At 42.1% G+C, this 19,193-nt stretch overlaps 1 protein-coding gene across 2 annotated transcripts in view; it reads left to right on the top strand.

The window, feature by feature from the left end:
- PTPN11 (protein tyrosine phosphatase non-receptor type 11) overlaps positions 1-16,545 on the top strand; it is a 74,235-nt gene extending 57,690 nt beyond the window's left edge. For both annotated transcript variants that reach the window (XM_037511131.1, XM_054695322.1), the window contains exons 12-16: positions 496-563; positions 1,087-1,238; positions 9,333-9,445; positions 11,027-11,128; positions 12,601-16,545. In XM_037511131.1, the coding sequence (XP_037367028.1) occupies positions 496-563; positions 1,087-1,238; positions 9,333-9,445; positions 11,027-11,096 (403 nt within the window). In that variant the 3' untranslated portion in view covers positions 11,097-11,128; positions 12,601-16,545. The remainder of the gene's footprint in view (positions 1-495; positions 564-1,086; positions 1,239-9,332; positions 9,446-11,026; positions 11,129-12,600) is intronic.
- The last annotated feature ends 2,648 nt before the right edge of the window (positions 16,546-19,193 follow it).

The following is a 19,193-nucleotide window of genomic DNA, read 5'->3' as shown; positions in this document are numbered from 1 at the left end:
GCTTGCAGGCTGCTCTGTCTGTTTGGGCTTCATGGTTATGCCGGGAGACTTGGCTTCCTGAATCTCATTCATCTGTTAGGCAAGCAGATGTGTGAGAAATTTTATTTGTTCCGTTTTTTAAAGCTGCTGCTTCTTGAGCACTTGCTTTGTCAGCCTCTGAGCTCAGTGTTTCTCATCCATTGCTCATGTTCGATCCTCACAGCCACCCTGTCAGGTATCTGCTGTAACACCCAGTCCACTGGTGGGAGAGGAAACTCAAGGTTAGGGGGTAGAGAGCCTTGCCTGGTGTTTTGTCCTGGAGGAGCCAGCTTGAGCGCCGCTTGTATGGCCTCCAAAGCCCTGTGCTTTGTCTATTGATGTATTTTAAAATATAAATAGACAATCTTGTAAATGCTCCCTGGAGCAGAATTGTTTGTTAATATTCATAGCTTGGTTTTGAGTATGAGCCCCCATGAATGGCTCCATTGTCACTGCTCTCTGCCCTCCTGCCCACAGTGCTGGAATCGGCCGGACAGGGACCTTCATTGTGATTGATATCCTGATCGACATCATCAGAGAGAAAGGTAGGTCATCTGGAGGGCAAGAAGCTACCGTTCCTGTTTTTAGGTTATGAAAGGAAAGTGCTCATGAAAATAGCCTGGGGGAGAGAATTTGAACGCTACAAAATTTTCACAAAACTCCAGGCTGAAGACTGCAACTTTCAGGTGTGTTTCCCAGAGAACGGAAGTGATGCTGTGTGTGCTTTTGGCATAAAACAAAGTCTAGGGTCTGTGGATCCCTGTGATCTTTTGTGGAAGGTACAAGTGTGTCTCCCCAGCCCCATGATGCTTGCTGACAGGGTGGGGTGGAGCTGTTGGAAGGTGAGGGAACCCTCATCTCTGACACTTGATCATGACACTTGTCCCACATGACACTTGACCATGTGGAACATTGGTGTTGGTCCAAAGATCAGTGCTGGAGCCCTGAGGTCACGTCAGTGAGATATTGCAGACTGCCTTGCTTTCTCTCTGAATCTGTGGGAAGCCGAACATTAAACCTCTCCGCTGGCTGAGGTTTTTCCTGATGCTAGTGCTGTTTGCTTTGTAGGTGTGGACTGTGACATCGACGTTCCCAAGACCATTCAGATGGTGCGGTCTCAGAGGTCAGGGATGGTCCAGACAGAAGCACAGTACCGATTCATCTACATGGCCGTCCAGCATTACATCGAAACACTACAGCGCAGGATTGAAGAAGAGCAGGTACCAAGGCGGAGGGGCCGACTTGCTGATTTTCATTTTCTTTTCTGGGCAACTTGGTTATACTCTCCTTTTGAGCAGGAGGATAGATTCTGGTAGATGATTGTCTCTTTTGGGAATGGCAAATGCATTCCCACCAGGAAGTGTCTTTCTGGAGACGAATGGTTCCCTACTTTGCACCTCTGACTTTTCAGGGTAGAGGGATGCCCTACTGCCCTCCAGGCCACAAGGGGTGCTGCCACACAGAAAGGTGGGGATTTGCCCAGCCTCACACAGCAAGCAAGCTTAGAACTCCAATCCTTGAAGCTTGCAGCCTGTTCCAGTCTAGATCCAGGCCATATTTATCCTGATGCCATCTCTTAAATGAATGCCTCACTCTTAATAGCGCACAGCAGTTTGAATCACCAATTTGGTTGAGTTGGAAACAGTGAAATTTCAATTTTAATAAGCCGTGCATAATGAGGAAGAATGTGGAATTGGAGCCTTTCCATTTGAAGCTATTCATAACAGACACAAAGCTGAGTTAATTAGGAATACGCTGATACGAGGGAAATGAGAAGATTGCTCTTTTGGGGAGCTCTGCTTAGCTCCCACCCCACCCCTGCCCCTTGCTGTGCTGTAGATGGGTAATGTCTAAACATCAGTGGTATTGGCTTGCCTTGCCCTGTTCATTGCTTTCCAGAGAACCCAGCTTCTCAAAATGAGAGCCAAGTTCTTCTAAAAACAGTACCTGCCACTTAATTGGCAAGATTTCTAGCCTAGCAGAGTAGTAGCCACATTATCCAAGCATGGTCAGCCAAAGCAAGATGCATGTTTATTAGTTTAGTGAGACCTTCGTCCACACAAAGGTACTCGTTAGATTATTTTCATTGTACAAAAAACATCTTCAGAAACACTGTGTGTAGAAATGTAGGTCAAACAACTACCAAACCACTGGTTTTAAACTTTAGTGCTTTAAATTTGACTTTATCCTATTTGAAGCGCTCAGAACTCTTTAGATTATTAGGCTATTGTGTATTTGTCTTCCAGTTATACTTATTTTGATCCAAGAATAGTTTAAGCATAAAGTTACCCAAGAACAAAACACATTCTGGATAACCAATTGTTATAAAATGTAGACATTTCCAAAACAATGAAGAGTTGAGGACCTTGAGGAGTAAATGCATTTGCTAAATAGGGATGAATGAAAAGAAGAAAATGACAGGGTAGAGAGCAGTGGGGAGGCAGCAGAGAGGTAGAGACAGTACTGGGAAGGAGGATATATGAGTGCAGGTGGAAATCCAGCAGAAAATGCAAATGAAGCAAATGGGGAAAGTCTTTATATAAATGTCTCTCCTCACACCACCGTTTACTTGGAAGTAGTGGATTTCTTTAGCTTCCATTTACATTATTAAAGAGTTTCTATTTGCAAAAATAGTGTATAGAATCCCCTTTACCCAGCACTTCTGTGAACATTTTAATACACCGGCGTTATCATTCATTTTCTTTCTCTGTATACAGGTGCATAGTATGTGTTTTTTATTTGTACTTATATAGGTATATTTTTTGTTTATTTTTTAAATACAGCTTTACTTTTTAAAATGAAAAGATAGAAACTTGCAAACATTTACACCTTTTTTGTACTCCTTTGCCTCTGAACACCAGAATATAAGTAGTCATATTCTGGAAGTCATGTTCCCAGTGTTTGGATAGAGGGAAGTGGTGGGGAGAAGGGGGTGTCATGGGTGGGAATAGAAAAGTAAGAGATCTGTTTTTGAGGGGTGGGGCTTACAGGTATAGCAAGGGTTTTAGACTCAATCCCAAGGTGAATGGGGAAGCCACTGAGGATTTTAAAGGAGGGGGGTGACATAAAATGATCGTCATTTTAAAAATAGGAGTGGCCCTGGCTTGAGAGGGAAGACCTCTTGGGTCTCTAGGCCTGGACAGCTATGGGGGGACCAGCAGGTGAGAACTGTGGGTAGTGTGGCTGGTGGGTGGGGATGTCAGCCAGCCTGGAGAGAAGTGGAACCCGTGGGATTTTGTGATGAGGTGTGGAAGGAGGCCAGGTGTTAGCGAGCTTGACACTTGACCCCAGAGCACACCAGAGGAGCAGTCAGTCTTGTTTTGTAGCCAAGACAAAAAAGCATTTTATTTCTACCCGTTCTTTTTGCTCTTGGCTTTTTGAACTTTTTTTGTAATGGAAAAATCTAAGGATGTAACTGGAGTTCCTTTACATGGAAAGATATTTAATACCAGATGATTTTGGAGCTTCGTGCTTGGTCTCTCCTCTCAACCTTGGCTGTGTCATTTAGCAAGGCCATATGATATTGTAAATATTGCAGAAACCTTGGTAACCATGCTAGTGTATTGGCGTGGAGGCTAGATCAACTTCAGACCATTTTTTAGGCATCTGAAACAAAATTTTCTCCACTTCACATAACAAAAAAAAAAAACAAAGGTCTCCACCCTTTGAGAATTTTCGTGATCTCTGAGACAGCCTGGGCCGTCCTGGTACTGCAAACGAACTCGTCACAATTGTGAATCAGATTCAGTGCTTGTTCTCCCTAAATTAGCTGCAAAGCTCCCACCTCTTAACGCTTTTCCTTGAGCTACTTTGACTCATTAAAGTAATTCCTGTCCCATTTGTATTAATTATTCTTCATTAGAAAATTCTTTTGTAATCACTTCATGTAGAAATACTGATTTTGATTTTCAAGAAAGTAATGAGAAAATGGGGAGTTGCTTTTCAATGATGTGGAGTTTCATTCATGCAAGGTGAAAAGTTCTAGAGCTTTGCAGTTTAATAAGATGTGCGGTTAACAACATCATGCTGAACACTTGAAATTCTTTTCAGAGAGTATATCTAGTGTTCTGTGTTTTTTACTACAATTTAAAAGTATTGAGTAGAAAGCAAGTTTATGCTTCAGTTTTTATTTTTTGTATATTGAAATTTTTTATTTAAAAAAAGGTTAAGATTTTCAAACTTTGAATGTGTTTTAAAATAAGTAATGTTCCCTGCCAATTCTTCCATTTAATATTTAATTAAAAGTTTTATGTTTAAATATAATTTTTTATGTAAGTTGATACTACGGTTCTAAAAATCTGTGACTGCTATTTAGAGGTGATTACTCCCAAGGCCTTTAAATATTTATAAATGGTTGTTCAAAAAATTTAGTAAATAGACTAAATAAAATATTTTCTCCTTGAATTTCTTTTTTGCAAATTTTCCCCTGGTCTATAAGTCTATAATGCTGCCTTTTTTATTTTTTAAATAGTTAATGAATTGGTCTGGCTCTCTTAACAGAGGCCAAATAATAATGGCTTAAACAAGATAGAAGCTTATTTCTCTTCAACATTAAAAGTCCAAGGTGACAGGCAATCTATAATGAAGGTTTATAGGGCAGATCTGCTCCACAATGTCATTCAGGGACCCAGGCAAACTTTTTTTGTACAGGGCCAGACTGTGAATCTTTTCAGCTCTGCAGACTGCATGTGCTCTCTGATCCTTACTCTTTTTAATAACTTTTTAAAAACCACTAAACTTGTGAGATAGCTAACTGCTCTTATCTCACAAGCCTTATAAAAAGTCCCCAGACTAGTTTGCCAACCCTTGGTTTAAGCACATGATGTAGAAATTATATGCTGCTGGGCCTCCCCGGTGGTGCAGTGGTTGAGCGCTGGGTTGCGAAGCTGCCCGCAGCCTCTGCAGCGCCATTTCGATCCCCGGCTGCTCCCCGGCCACCAGAGGAGGGTCCCACATGGCGCGCAGATCTCTCCTGCCGCCCGCTGCTCCCCTCAGCAGTGTACCTCGGTCCTCCTGCCTGCTCTGCTCCCTGCTCTGGCTCTGGTGAATTCTCTCACCCTCCCGTGCTTCTGACTGTACCCAGTGCTTGTATAAATAAATAAATAAATCTTAAAAAAAAAAGAAATTATATGCTGCTTATTTGTGAAGTAGGGTTAGTAATAGTGTTTATTTCAAAAGACTGTGTTCTTTCCTATGTTGTGAGGATTAAAATGAGATAATATATTCATATAATGCCTGGCACAAACTAAGTGCTTAGAAATTGTTAACTGTTTTTGCTATAATAATTGATCTTTAACTCCATCTGTGAAAATGAATTTGCATATTTTTCTTTTGTCTCCTGATTTTGGTACATTTTATGACATATCTCTTGTTGCCACAGTTGTTTAGTGTCATTGCTGTATTTAAATTAAAATTCTAGTTTTTCTATCATGGTTTCTATAGCTCTGAATTCTTGATTTTGATTTATCTCTGTTGGTTAGTTTTCACTCTTTATTGGGTTTTTTGTTTTATTTTTAAGACACTATATTCCAAATTTTTGCGTGCTTGAAAATGTCTGAGCACTGGCTTCTTAAGTAAAGGGTCCCTTAGCAAGTGTAAAGATTCTTGGGCCATCTTTTTTCTCCACACAACTTTTTATAATTAAAAATTTTTATTTATGCATAGAAGAACTGGGGTGTAGGCCAGAGGTGTGGGGGGTCAGAGGATTCACCAGGGACAGAGTGGGGAGCAGAACAGGCAGGTTGACTGAAATACACTGCTGAGGGGAGCAGTAGGTGAGACAGGAGAGGGCTGCTGCGTCATATATAGGTTAGCTTCCTGGCTGGGGATCGAACTCAGGCCTTAGTGGTGATAGCACTGAGACTTAACCTCTATGCCACTAGGGAGGCCCCCGACTTTTTATAATTCTGCGACTGTTGGAGTTCAGAGTCCATTTGATTATCCCTTCTTATATGGACTGAGTTTTTTTGCCTGGAGATCCAGTTCAGGTGGAGTCTTTCTGGTTGATGTTGGAGAGATTGATCGTGAAGTTTTCCCTATTTTATGTGTCCTTTTAAAATGCAAATGCAAATTTTTTTTCTTTTTAAATTTCAGGAACATTTTCTCGCATTATGTGTTAGAGTACTTTCCCTCTTCTCTTTGTTCTGTCTTCAGGAATTCTACTATGGACATGGCATCTCCTCCTTGCTTCCTCCTTCACTTCCATGTATTTTATCACTTCTGTCCTATGTTGCCCTCTAGCCTGTTGACTATGCTCTTTCCTATGTTTCTAGTTATTTTATTTTTACTCCTTTTAATTGGATTTGAATTTCAAATATTTCTTGTTTGTTCTTCTTGTTCCTTTCCACTGCTTTGACAGCTTGCTTTTCATCTCCTCTGTAGTCTCCTAATCCCTTACTTGAGCTCTTTCTGATGAAAGCTCATGTCTGCAAAGTCTGTGATATTAATGCAGAACTTTGTCTTTCTCTCTTTCTCTTTCATGGTTTAGTTTCTTTTGTGATGTGTTTTCTCCATCAGCTTTTTGCTTATTGTTCTCCTTCTCCTCTTGACACCTTCCCCCCGCCCCATCTTTCTAGAGGTCCAGTGCCAACCCTTTCATTACCAGATGGGTCTGTAGTGAGGGGAGGGGCAGGGAGCTGAGAAGGTTCCCGACTTTGATTTAGGTTGTTTCAGCTGCCCTGTCACCTTTGCCCTGGGAGCACACCTTTGTGTAGGTACTTGAGGGATCCTTGTGACTGCCAGCCCTTGCAGTCAGAGTTACTAATGCCCCTCCTGTCACTGCCAGGCCACCCCAGCATGGAGGGCAGTTAGGGGCAGCAGAGAAGGCCCTTCAGCACGTGGGTGACCCTGCGTGTTGAATTGCTCCCCCTAGGCTTTCCCCACATCTTCTGGGATCAAGGCCAGGGCAGCTCACTAACTCCCCCGCACTTCACTTCTGTGACAGTGGCCTTCCTGCCAGACTCCAGGGGGATGTGTGTCACTTCTCAGCTGGCCCCTTATCTTGGGCCAGCTTTTGGTCTTCAGTCAGTGAGGTGTGACAGTCTGCAGACTGGAATGGGAGCATTCCCTTTGTTTCATGTGTAATAAATTTTCCACCTTTTATTAGTTATTTTGGAAAAAAATAAACTTCACTGGTGCATTTAAATTTCTTTTATGCTTTACACTTTGTTTTGAAAAGTTAAAAAACACAGTACCACACCCAAAATGATGATTTATATTTTAATAAAACTTTATTGATTGATCATTGATTTAAAAAATATATAAATTTAAGGAGTAAGTCTTTACCTTTGTGTGTGAATAAGCCTTACCTCACACCAAACTTATAATGCTCTTGCTACCATCAGGTTGATGTCCATTACCCTTTCCTCCTCACACCTTTCCCCCCCTCCCCCTCTGGCCACTACTATATTTTTCATAGCATCTAAGAGTTATGTTTATTGTGATGTGTTGATTTCTTTGATTTGGTTTTTTATAGTCCACATTGAGAGAAGCCACTGAATGGTTGTGTTTTACATTTGAACTTATTTCTCTTAGCTTAATCCCCTCAAGTTTCACCCATGTTGTTGCAAAAGGCAAGCTTTCATCTTTTTAACAGCTCCATAGTATTCCATTGAATAGATATGCCACACCTTCTTTATCCACTCACCCATCGATGGTCATTTAGATGGTTTCTACATCTCAGCTATTGTGAATAATGTTACTGTGAATATAGTGGAGTGTGAATCTTTTTGTATTGTTTTCATATTCTTCAGATCAATGCCTAGGAGCCATATTGCTGGATCATATGATAATCCCATTTTCAGGTTTTCAAGGAATATCCATACCTTTTTCCACAGAGGCTGCACCAATTTATATTCCCACCAACAGCGAATGAGAGTTCCTTTTTCGGGCACCCTTGACAGTGTGCATTGTTTCCAGTCACTTTGTCACATTTCTTTTAAGTCTTTCCCTTTTATGAAAGCAATCAAGTATACCAGGTATAGCTGAGGTCTCTAATTCCCCACCCTCAGGTCCACCCCTCTTCTCTACCCCTAGAATCCCCAAGGCAATCATTAGCTTTGTTGTCCCTTTTTATAGTTTAAAGTTCAAATACAGATATCTATACACAATGTCTACCTTTGTTTTTGTGTTGAGAATATTTAATAGATAATATCATACCTTTTTATTGTTCTGCAATTTGTGTTTTTTCTATTTGACATTATTAATTGAATCTATTTTGATATACGTACACTTTTTGTTGTTCCTTCTCATTATTGCTTATTATTTTATTTCATGATCTGAATACATCGCATTCATTTGTTCTCTTGGACATTATCAGGAATAGTACATTATTGTACAACTCTTGTAGGAAAATGTTTGTAAATTTCTTGAGAAGTAAATGTGCTAGATTGTAGGTAGGATCTGTGCCTTTTTGATTTTAGTGGATACTAGCTAGTTGGTACAGCCAGTGCTGAGAAGAATGACTTCTCACCAGCAGTGAAGGGCCTAGCATGCACGGCAGGATTCCATGTGGGCCCCCTTCCTACTTTTTTGACATTTCCTGTGTAATCCTGCAATGTGATGACAATAACTTGATGTTATTATAACTTAGAGTTTTGGAATTGGTTGTTTCTAGATGAATCTAGGACTAGAAAAGGGTGCTAAACCATCCAACTACGAGTCCTGCCAGTTGTATCTTAGTCTGGATCTGAGCTGAGATGATATTCTATTGGTTTTCAGTACCATCTTTTTCCAGACCTATCATTAGAATCCCCCATACTCTTCCCCACCCCCCCCCCAAATATTTTAAAGGTGCAAGGGTCTTTTCCAGGGTGGGGGTGGGAAGATAGGATAAAGTGTATTACTGTTTCTAATGAGAGTGCTATCATCTTTTGTACCTATGTGCCATTTTTACTGGGAACGAATTTATTTTTGGAACTCTTCCCAGCTGGTTACCTGAAAATCATTGAATGTGTTGCAAGTGAAATGATTAGATGGGAATGTGGCAAAGAAAGTGTGAATTCTCCCTGAGGTGAGAAACAGGTACAGTTGGTTGGATACAGTAAGTTGTTAATGTATGACTCTGTGCTTTAGAATTGAATGGTTCAAAAGTACTTTTCATCCATATGGTATATTTATGTCGAGGAGGTGAGTTCAGTAACATTTGCTTTAAGATGTTCAAAAATGTCAACATAGCTTTAATTCTCAAAGGTCCAACCTATTTATCTGTCTCACTCTCTTGTTCTTTTTTGTTTGTTTTGGTGACACCGCTTTTTTGCTTCTTTATTCCTTTAAAAACTTCATACCTCCTCATGTGTGCAATGTTTACCTTTCAGAAAAGCAAGAGGAAAGGGCACGAATATACCAATATCAAGTATTCCCTAACAGACCAGACAAGCGGAGATCAGAGTCCCCTCCCACCTTGCACGCCAACACCATCCTGTGCCGAGTAAGTAGCAATAAGAGAAATTGTTTACCCAAACACCATACCTTAGCAAGGTTTAAAAAGATCATGTTAATACATTTTTGTAGCGCCTTTCACCTGTGCATGTTCACTGTTGTGGATTTAAATTGATTTTAATTTTCCTAAGCAGAAAGCTCCTTTCGATGTGTTGAGACAAATATGTTTGCTCAGTAAAAGTAAATAAATTCATGATTAATGTGTAAACACAGTCATGATCTGCTTTTCCACAGGCAATAGGAATCTGCTTTGGCATACATCTGAGGAGGTGTGAATCTATTCCCCAAATCACACACGGTGTTGTAAAACAGTGTTACTCAATTAAAAATTTTTTTTAAAATTTTTTTGAGGAAAAAAAGTAATTAGCTTTGGGGCATTTAAACCAGGGGTCGGCGTGATGCAGCCCCTAGACCCAGTGAGCCCTGGCCTATTTTTGCACAACTCCTGAATGGTTCTGTCAAAAACAAAAAGGCTGAGCCTGAAATATTTACCCTCCAGTCCTTTACAGAAAAACTTTGCCAGCTTCTTGTTTAAATGAAAACAAGATAGGGAATCATTTGTTAAATCGATAGTGAGTCACAATTGTAAATTACTGTTTTTCTAAAGTCACTTGCTGGTATAACATTTACTCTCTATTTTCCCCTAAGAATCTTCATCTCTATTTGATTCTGATGTGGATTTTTAAGCCCCTGCTGACTTTAATCCTCTATATCAACATTTTAAAAGATGGCCCCTATTAACATTTGCTTTCTAGTTAACACTGAAACAATTACACAGCCATTCTATTCTGCGCTCTCTCCACCAAGTTGCGTCTTCCTGCTGGACTGACTGGGAAAGCTGATATTTTAAGTTGCTCTCTGCAGTAATTTGTAGTGGGACCAACAGGTCAGGGCTAAGGGCTTTCCTCTGTTGGCACAACAGAGCTGGCACAGATGACTCCCTGTTACCAGTGGCTGGCCCGTGACTTACAGCTTCTGTGCCTCCTCTTCCTGTCATGTCCCTTCTGGGGTGCAGAGCTAGGAGACCTCGGACCCCGACCCCCTTTTTGTTTTGTCTCACTCTTCTCATCCGTAGCTGCTGGCTTCCTCCACCTCCTAGCCTGCACTGATCTCCATGCTCTGCTTGGCAGATGGAGTATGGACTCTGCTGCACTGGCCCTCCCGCCTGGGGCCCTAAGCCAGCCCCGGCTTCCTGTCACCACTCCCCTTCATGCTAGGCAGACTCTGGCCACAGGTCTCTAGTCCCTGTCTGACTACTACTGGGCTCTTGCCAGTCCCCACACCTCTGCTTGGGGCCTCTTCTGTCTGTGCACATCCTATCCTCCTAAGGGTGAATCCAGATGCTTCTTGCTCTGTGCCACCTTGGAAAAAAACTCATTTTCCTCCAAACCCCAAAGGGACTGAAGGCTTCTGTTTCACTTTTAATTTCACATTTATAAATGCTGTGGTCTGTGTCTTCCATTTCTTCCTAGCATGCCAGGTACTGGGTGTTCTGCGTCCGCACCACATCGCGTTGGTCCCCTGAAGCCGCAAGGCATGCTTGTCCGTTGACATCTATCTTTCTTTTCAGAATGAGAGAAGACAATGCCAGAGTCTATGAAAATGTGGGGCTGATGCAGCAGCAGAAGAGCTTCAGATGAGAAGACCCACTAGGACTTCAGCACAGAAATCGGTACTGACATTGTTTCTGTTAATTGGTTATATCATTTGTGGCATTTTTAAGCAGTCAAGTAACGTGAGTGTTTCAGCTAAGTGCATCATAATTGAGTTTTACAAACCAGCTTGCCTTTTCCTCTCCCTCTACTTCTTTTTTTTTTCCTCCAAGCTGAACTTGTTTTTAAGAGTTCATTAAGTATTAAAACCAAATGCAGAATTGATTCTGTGAGGGGCAAAGTTAGCACTTCTTATAGGGACATGGTTTTTTTTTCTTTTTTTTTTTTTCAAGATTTTATTTATTTATGCATACAAGAGCTGGGGTATGGGCTAGAGATGTGGGGGGGGTGAGAGGATTCACCAGAAATAGAGTGGGGAACAGAACAGGCAGATTGACCGAAGTACATTGCTGAAGGGAGCAGCGGGCAAGTCAGGAGAGGTCTGCTGCGCCATGTGGGTTGCTCCCTGGCTGGCCGGGGATTGAACTCATGCTGCAGAGGCTGCGGATTGCTTCATACCCCTTGCGCCACCAGGGAAGCCCAGGGACATGGTTGATATTGATGATGAAGTGCAGATAGCACCATTCCCGCCGCTTTTAGGAGAGGGAGTCTCCCTGTGCTGGACTCAGAGGTCTGTAGGGACCTGGACACAACAGTGGTTGGGGTTAGGGTGCCTGAGGTCTTTGCGACACAGCCTGGGCATCTGTGACCAGTCCACTCCCTTCCAGCTGTGCTGCTGGAACTCATCTCCTTGTATGTTTCCTCCCTGTCAGTCACCTTTTTAGAGAGTGACCTGAGTGTGTGGTTGGTGTATGTTTTGATGAAATCCTCAATCCAATGGGTACCATGTTTAAAATCTTTAAACTACTTTTTATTTTTTTTTAAAGATTTATTGATTTATTTATATAAGAACCGGGGTACAGGCCAGATGTGCGGGAGGGTGAGAGGATTCACCAAAGACAGAGTGGGGAGCAGAACAGGCAGACTGACGAAATACACTGCTGAGGGGAGCAGCACGCGAGACAGGAGAGGTCTGCTGCGCCATGTGGGACCCTTGCTGGTCGGCCGGCTGGCTGGGATCGAACTGGTGATGCAGAGGCTGTGGACAGCTTCACAGCGCGGCGCTCAACCGCCTGCGCCACCAGGGGAGGCCCTCTACTTTTTTTTTTTTTTTTTTTGCATAGAGGAACTGGGGTGTAGGCCAGAGGTGGTGGTGGTGGGCAGGGTGAGAGGATTCACCAGAGACAGAGTGGGGAGCAGAGCAGGCAGATTTATTGAAATACACTGCTGAGGGGAGCAGCAGGTGAGACAGGAGAGGTCTGCTATGCCATATGTCGGTGAGCTCCCTATCTGGGGATCGAACTCAGGCCATAGTGGTGATAGCCCTAGGCCACCAGGGAGGCCTACTTTAAACCTACTTTAAGGTAATGTCATGCATCCCCAAACCCTTAGACTTGTACTCCTTACAGACTCTAACTTATTTCTTCCCCAGATGTGAACTTTCACCTTCTCCTTAAAAAGATCAAGAGCAGATGCAAGAAAGTTTATGTGAAGAATGAATTTGCAAAGCTTGCGTGGTTGTTGACTACCTTTTTGATAAGCGACATTTGAAACCATTCAAGACCACTGTACTCTAACTCAACAATACCTGGTTTCCAGTTACTTGTTTCCTCAGATTAGAAGAAATCATCTCTACAATGTAGACAATGTTACATTTTAAAGACTTTCATTTTACATTGAAGAAGTTAAACTGTGCTCTATATTTTGCAGATCATGGTGATTCAAATTCTACTAAGGGTATTTTTGTTTTTATAACCTTAACAAATTTAATATTTTTTCTCATTGGGGATGATGGAGCTCTTGTAAGAGGGAAAAATGATTTGGGAAAATTATGCAACAGCATCCTATAGAAGTGAGAATAGTTTCACTTATTATCGCTTATCTAGTCATGGATAATTCATTTTGCTGTTCTCCTTTTTTTCTTGGCTAAATGATAATTAAGCCAGTTCCCTGGGCTGTCAGAAGTTGACTGTCTACCTTTGCATTGCCATTAGAATATCATGGGAAAAGAAGTGGACACAGGAATTAGGATAAAAGGTGTATTTTCTTCTCAGATGATCAAGTACTATTCAGCCTATTGACTGAGAAGGTGGTGGGAAAGCCTTCACCGTGTTTTCTTTTCATTTGAATCATTGTCTTTAGGAAAAACTGCATCTATGGATAACCAGTGTTTTGGTGATCAGTTGTTGGTGACAGACCACTCCATAACTTAGTGGCTTAAAACAACTTTTCTTTTTGGTCCTCACTGTGCTTCAGTCTGGACTGGGCCCTGCTGAGCTGTTCCTCCACACACCTTGCTGGTGTCACCCGTGTGGTTGGCAGGTTTTCTGCCGCCTGGACGTCTGGACCTCTCTCTGCATGCAGTCCCAGGATAGCTGGATTTCTCACATGGCATCCCAGAGCTCCCTACAGTGCAAAAGCAGCCAGGACTTCTAAGACTTAAACCCAGAATGGTGGCAGCCTCTCTCCTGCCCCCATTGAGTAAAGCAGGTCACAGCGCAGCCCAAACTTGGGAAGAGGGGACATGGGGCATGAAGTGGAGGTGAGGCTCATTGGGGGACCCCAGTGTGACAGCCTGTCAGCACCGGCGCTACGGAAAAGCAACTACAGTTGGTAGAGGTAGGAGCTGCTGGTGACTCGGGGCGGCCTGGGCTGCCTCTGACCGCCGGGTGAGCTCCAAGTCAGCCCGAGAATAGAGGGCCCCCCGGAAGCATGCTGCACCCGCACCGCCAGCTCTGAGCATATTTTTGAACCATCCCTTGGGAAAACGGGTCTTGGAAGGATGGATGGGTGTGTGTGGCAGAGCATTTAGAAGCAGAGCCATCCCAGTGCCGCGACTTCTGGAGAGTTCTTTCTGCTGCTGGGCCAGGCAGGCTTCTGCGCACCCATGCAGTCGGGCTGTGGGGCGTGAGGCCCACCGAGGCCGCTGATCAGGTCGAGTTGGCAGTAGCTCATTTTTGTTTTAACCAAGCGGTAAGATTTGCTAATGTTCTACCTTAAGTGCCTTCTCCAAAGACATCCTTCTTTGCCCTGTGTGTGGAGTCATCATCCAGCGAGTGTATCTCAGTGAAGGTAACATTGGTTGACTTGGTAAAGATAACTAAATGCAACGGCCCCTCTGCCGTTAAGTCATGTTCTCCTTACTCGGATTCTTCTTGCTTTGACTCCTGGTGGAAGGATTAGATGTGGGCCTGGTGGTAGTTCCCTCCCGAGGTCTTCACCTGCCTCGAAACCCTGAGGCAGTTTGGGGAGAGCAGTTGCCCCTTTCACGAGCAAAATGTGCATCGATCCCTCCTCTTCCTCCCCCACCCCCCATATCCATGGAAGTTAGAATTGCTTCGGATCACAGGTGTGGCTGAAGGTATTATCTTATAAGCGGAATGTAAGTGACTACTGTCTTCTCGTCAAGCCTGTAAAGAGATTTCAGTTCAGTGTTTGCAAAGAGCATCTCAAATCTGTTCTTTTTATTGCATCGTCACATTATATGGGTCTGTCTGCCTTGATTTTGTAATACTGTTTTGACTCTGTACTTTGGGGGCAAAGTCTTTCACCAGCATCCAGGGGTTTGATTGTACAGATCTATCTGCTGCATTAATGTCTCTGCCTGTAGCGTAAGATGAGTTGCTCTTGCACTTGCAGCAGAAGCGCCTGATCTTGACTCGCTTGCTTTGTTAAAGCACATTGATTCCATTTTGATACCCCTCCACAAAGTCAGCAAACTGTCATGTTATGTGAACTAAATACCAAGACAAGATTCTAACAGTCCTTAGGTTGCTGAAGTTTGGCGTGTGTTTGCTAAAAGGTGATTGCAGGTTCTCAGACGAGATTACTTTATACTGATGGAATCAGGCTGAGGGACAGTGAAGATGGGGTGAGCTTGAGGTGCGTATTTCAAAAAACAGTGGAAATGAAAGTTCTAAAGAGGTGGTTTCTGAGGAAGTCAAAGGGTCCAGGGCCAGAGCAGTCTGATAGTTGAATCAGTTTTCCTGGAAGGTAGGTGTGAGAGACACACACACATATACACCTGCTTCTGGGCTTGCTGGTAGACATAGAATTTGCACAATACCCATAACTGGTGAATATTTTGAAATTATAATCATGGGATTTTATATTTGGGGTAGAGAAATTACGTGGCATGCAGCGTTGGGATTTTTGTAAAAAGTCGAATTTCAGAGTCCTAATAAATTTTTTTAAAAAAATGACAAGGCACCTCCTAACCAGTGTGTGGCCCTCCTGAAAATTGGGGTCATCGCTCCCGTTGAAATCAATGACTTTTCAAAGATAGCAAAACAAGCAGGAGAAAAGATCTGTACTACTTTCTTGGCATCTGTGCATCCTGCACGGAGCCAGTGGCTTTGGAACAGCCAAGAATTCATTGAGATTATTTTTTAGGGGTTATCTTGCTGGGGATTTTAAGAAATAATAGAAAGTCCTGGGTCATTTCTAGTTCAGGGGAATGTGGAAAAGGTAAGCAATTGTGCAGTGTTTTGTTGTAGATTTTTAATCCATAAGGGAAACTTAGACTGTAGACTTAAGTACAAATCCAGTGCAGGTTTTGATTTCTGTATGTTGTTGGGGGAATAAAGTTTTATATAGCAAGCACATGGCCTCCCTGATTTCACAATGCCTTTATTATGATCTGTGTTAGCCCTTCATGGTGTTGAAATCTTTTCCCCTCTTCCTCTTGAAAAGTAAGTTCCAAAATATAGTTTATTGTATCTTCCATCATGGTTCCTTTTTCACTACGGGCAGTTCATACTAGGCAAAAATATTAAACAGTTGGTTTTAGTGTGTTGTATAACTTTACTGTATATCAAACTAATTTTTACAAGTTTTCATCCTAAACCTCAAATCATGTAATTAATAATTTGCCTGTTTATTTATGACCTAATTGTGATTCTTTTATTAATAAAAGCTAATGGAAAAGGATCCTTTATTAAGCGGATGACTAGACCTACATTTAATTTTCCTGCAGTATATGAAGTATTGTACCAGAGTATTAAAAGATATGTAATATTTTATTGATAAATCTATCCTTTAAAAGGAATACGTTTTAGGATGTCATCGTTTTGATGTGAATCGTGTAAATGTTGATAATATGCACTGTTTATTATACATTTAGTGTCTCAAGAGATTCCTTTAATTGCCTTTTTTGCCCACGTGTATTACGTAGTCTATTTGCAGTTGTTTTTTAAAAATGACATTAAAAGAATAGTTTATGTAGAGAAGCATTAGTGGATGTTAATTGTCTCCCCACCTGTATTTATGGGTGTTAGTTCAACTGCTTTGCTAGGTGCAAAGCTGTATTATCAGAGTAAAAGTGTATTTGTAAACTGTATGGGAACTAAAAATTAGGAATAAAATCATTTTCTTATATTATGGTATTTGTCATTTGCTTTATTAGAAATGTCCAGGAAAAGTGGGTTATAGGTCTCTTAGCTTCTTACGCTGGCAAAATGCCGACAGTTGGCAGCACCTATCTAGAAGGTAACAGAATACGGAATAAATGAATCAGTTCCTCAAGCATTTATTGTCTACTCTGTGAATAGCTCTGGGAGACAGAAAGTAAATTCTATTTGGAATTATGAGTATGTAATGAATAGAAAATATGTCCATGCAAATGACGGGTTAAGCAGTACTGGGTGGGGGATATGAAGCAGAGAGATGATAGGACGGCTTGGGGGAGGAGTAAATTTTGTGCCCTGAGATGTCAGTCCTGCCCTTCACAGTAGGTTTAGCCCACACACTACAAGGCCATTGGCTTTGTAATGCTCTAATTACTGCATTAACCCTGGCAGAAATAAATCATTTTCTAAAAAACAAATCCATTAGTTATTCTCGATTGTAAATCTAAGGAGTGATTTGTATTTCTTATTTATAATGTCAAACAGTCTTGCCCTCTTTTCAGTCTCAACTGAGTACTGTAGATTGCCAGATTCAGCTGGTTTAGTTGGTTAGCCTGGTCAGTCTATCCATTCAAAAGCATGGAGCACCTTCAGAATTCCAGGCACTATCCTGCTGGCCCTGGATAAGCAGTGGACAGGACAGACACGGGGCCATCACCTGGGTGGTGACATTCTGATGTTGGGCCTGGCACATGTCAAGAGGTACTTATCCTTGGGATAGGCACTACTGAAGATGCAGGGGCCAAGACCAAGCAGGAAGGCAGGAAACAGACCACCAGTTCTGAATGGGAGACGAGCTAGGGAGAGGGGTTGGGGGTATGTGTCATAGGGGAAGATGCTGTTCATGGATGGGGACCCTCACCTCGTTTTCACACGTGGTGCTGTTTAGTGTTTACCTTCTGGGGTTTTGGAGAGGTGCTGTGTTCTCTGTTAGCCTGGAAATGCCTCATTTCCCATAATGCTTCCTGAAGGCCTGGTCTTACATTAGAGAACAGTGGCCATATCTTGCTTAGACCTGCATGAAAGAGCCTTCTAGTGCTAGAGTCCCAGTCTCAGAAAAACTCCCAAGAAAATAGGTAAAGGCAAAGCAGGAGTCCGCATCACCAATCAGTTGTGGACAGAGAGCTGAGGGTTCATCCAATGTGGTCATTTTGTAAATGGAAAAAGCTTCTGCAGAAAGCACCTACTTCTTTGGTCATATCACATGTGAGTTTTGTATTCACCCAGTTGCTTGACTATGAGCAGCAGGGGAAAGGGACTATGATCCTGAGTGAGTGTTTCTTTGCAGGTGCTGCTTTGTGTCTCCCTGTAGAAACTACCTAAGCTTCCAAGCTGAATTTGCAAAGTGACAAATGAGCCAGGAATAGAAATTTGCTATTCTGTCAATAGCAACAGGGACCCATGAGCAGATGCTCATGTCCTTTTAGGTCCATTTAAATACCCAAATACCATGATATAAAATGTAGCTACAAAATAAAGGTTATGAGAACGCAGCATGGTACCATACTGCAAAACCTGTGCACAGTTTGTGCTCAAAGGAAGCTCCATGTGTTACTCAGACCATAGCTACTCTGGACTGGAAAGAATTTGGGATTTGAATTCCCTTCCATTCCGCAAAGATTAAATACCCACTAGGAGGGCTGCAGTGCTGGGGGATGGATGAATATGAAACAGTTCCTGCCTTTGAGGAGCTCAGTGTAGTCAGGACAAGGGCATAAAAAGTAGTTATAATTTGATTGGAGTGGACAGTAACAAGGGTATTAACTGGAATTGATGATTGCATAGAGGAATAAATTATAGGGGTGTGAAGGTTCAGCGGATGGGTGACTCGAGCTTATTATTGACCAATGGTAAGCCTGTGTGTGTGTGTGTGTGTGTGTGTGTGTGTGTGTGTGTGTGTGTGTGTGAGAGAGAGAGAGAGAGAGAGAGAGAGAGATTATTCTTGGCTGGAGTAACTCTTGTCTCTGCAACTGAATCCAAACTAGGTTCTTCTTTGGATCTCTTTCTGGAAATAAACATACAGGGTGAATAGTCATATCTCGTCTTGCTTTTCCATTTGTCTCTATACAAGGAAAATAATTCTCCTTACCATGATTTATATCCATGACCTTTCTAGCACTCTCTCTCAGTCACATTTTGCAACAAAATACAAATTTTGTACATATTTTAGTCTTCTCATTCTCTCTTCCTGCATCTAACCACTAAATTTTTAACCACTCAGGTTTTGATAAAATTTGTTGACTAAATTCACTACTTTGGATAATCTCCGTCAGTTTCGCTGGGACTGCCTGGTATAATTTGGAGTGCACCTTATGGTTTGGAATGGGCCATTTCATTCTCAATACAATCTTTACTGTGGTCACATTTTTCTTCTTCGTTTTTCAAATGTCTCTCCCTACAGCCTGAGGTCACATTTTTCAAAGGAATCATCAAGTTCATGCTGTAAGGCAAGGGACCCCCAGACCTGCCCGCACCCCCCACCTCACAGTTGTTTTCATACGTAAATTCACAAATTCAGTAAAGTTGCAGTTTAGTTTTATAATTAACTTTTCTTTATTAAGAAAGATAACATTCTGGAATGTTATTTCCTACAAGGTGGGCTGGGCTCCTGAGTTTTCAA

Source organism: Talpa occidentalis, unplaced genomic scaffold (assembly GCF_014898055.3).
Source record: "Talpa occidentalis isolate TD23 unplaced genomic scaffold, MPIMG_talOcc4v2.1 talOcc4.14, whole genome shotgun sequence".
Taxonomy (NCBI): Eukaryota; Metazoa; Chordata; class Mammalia; order Eulipotyphla; family Talpidae; genus Talpa; species Talpa occidentalis.
The sequence above is the reverse complement of the archived record's forward strand: the minus strand, read 5'-3'. Positions and strand labels throughout refer to the sequence as shown.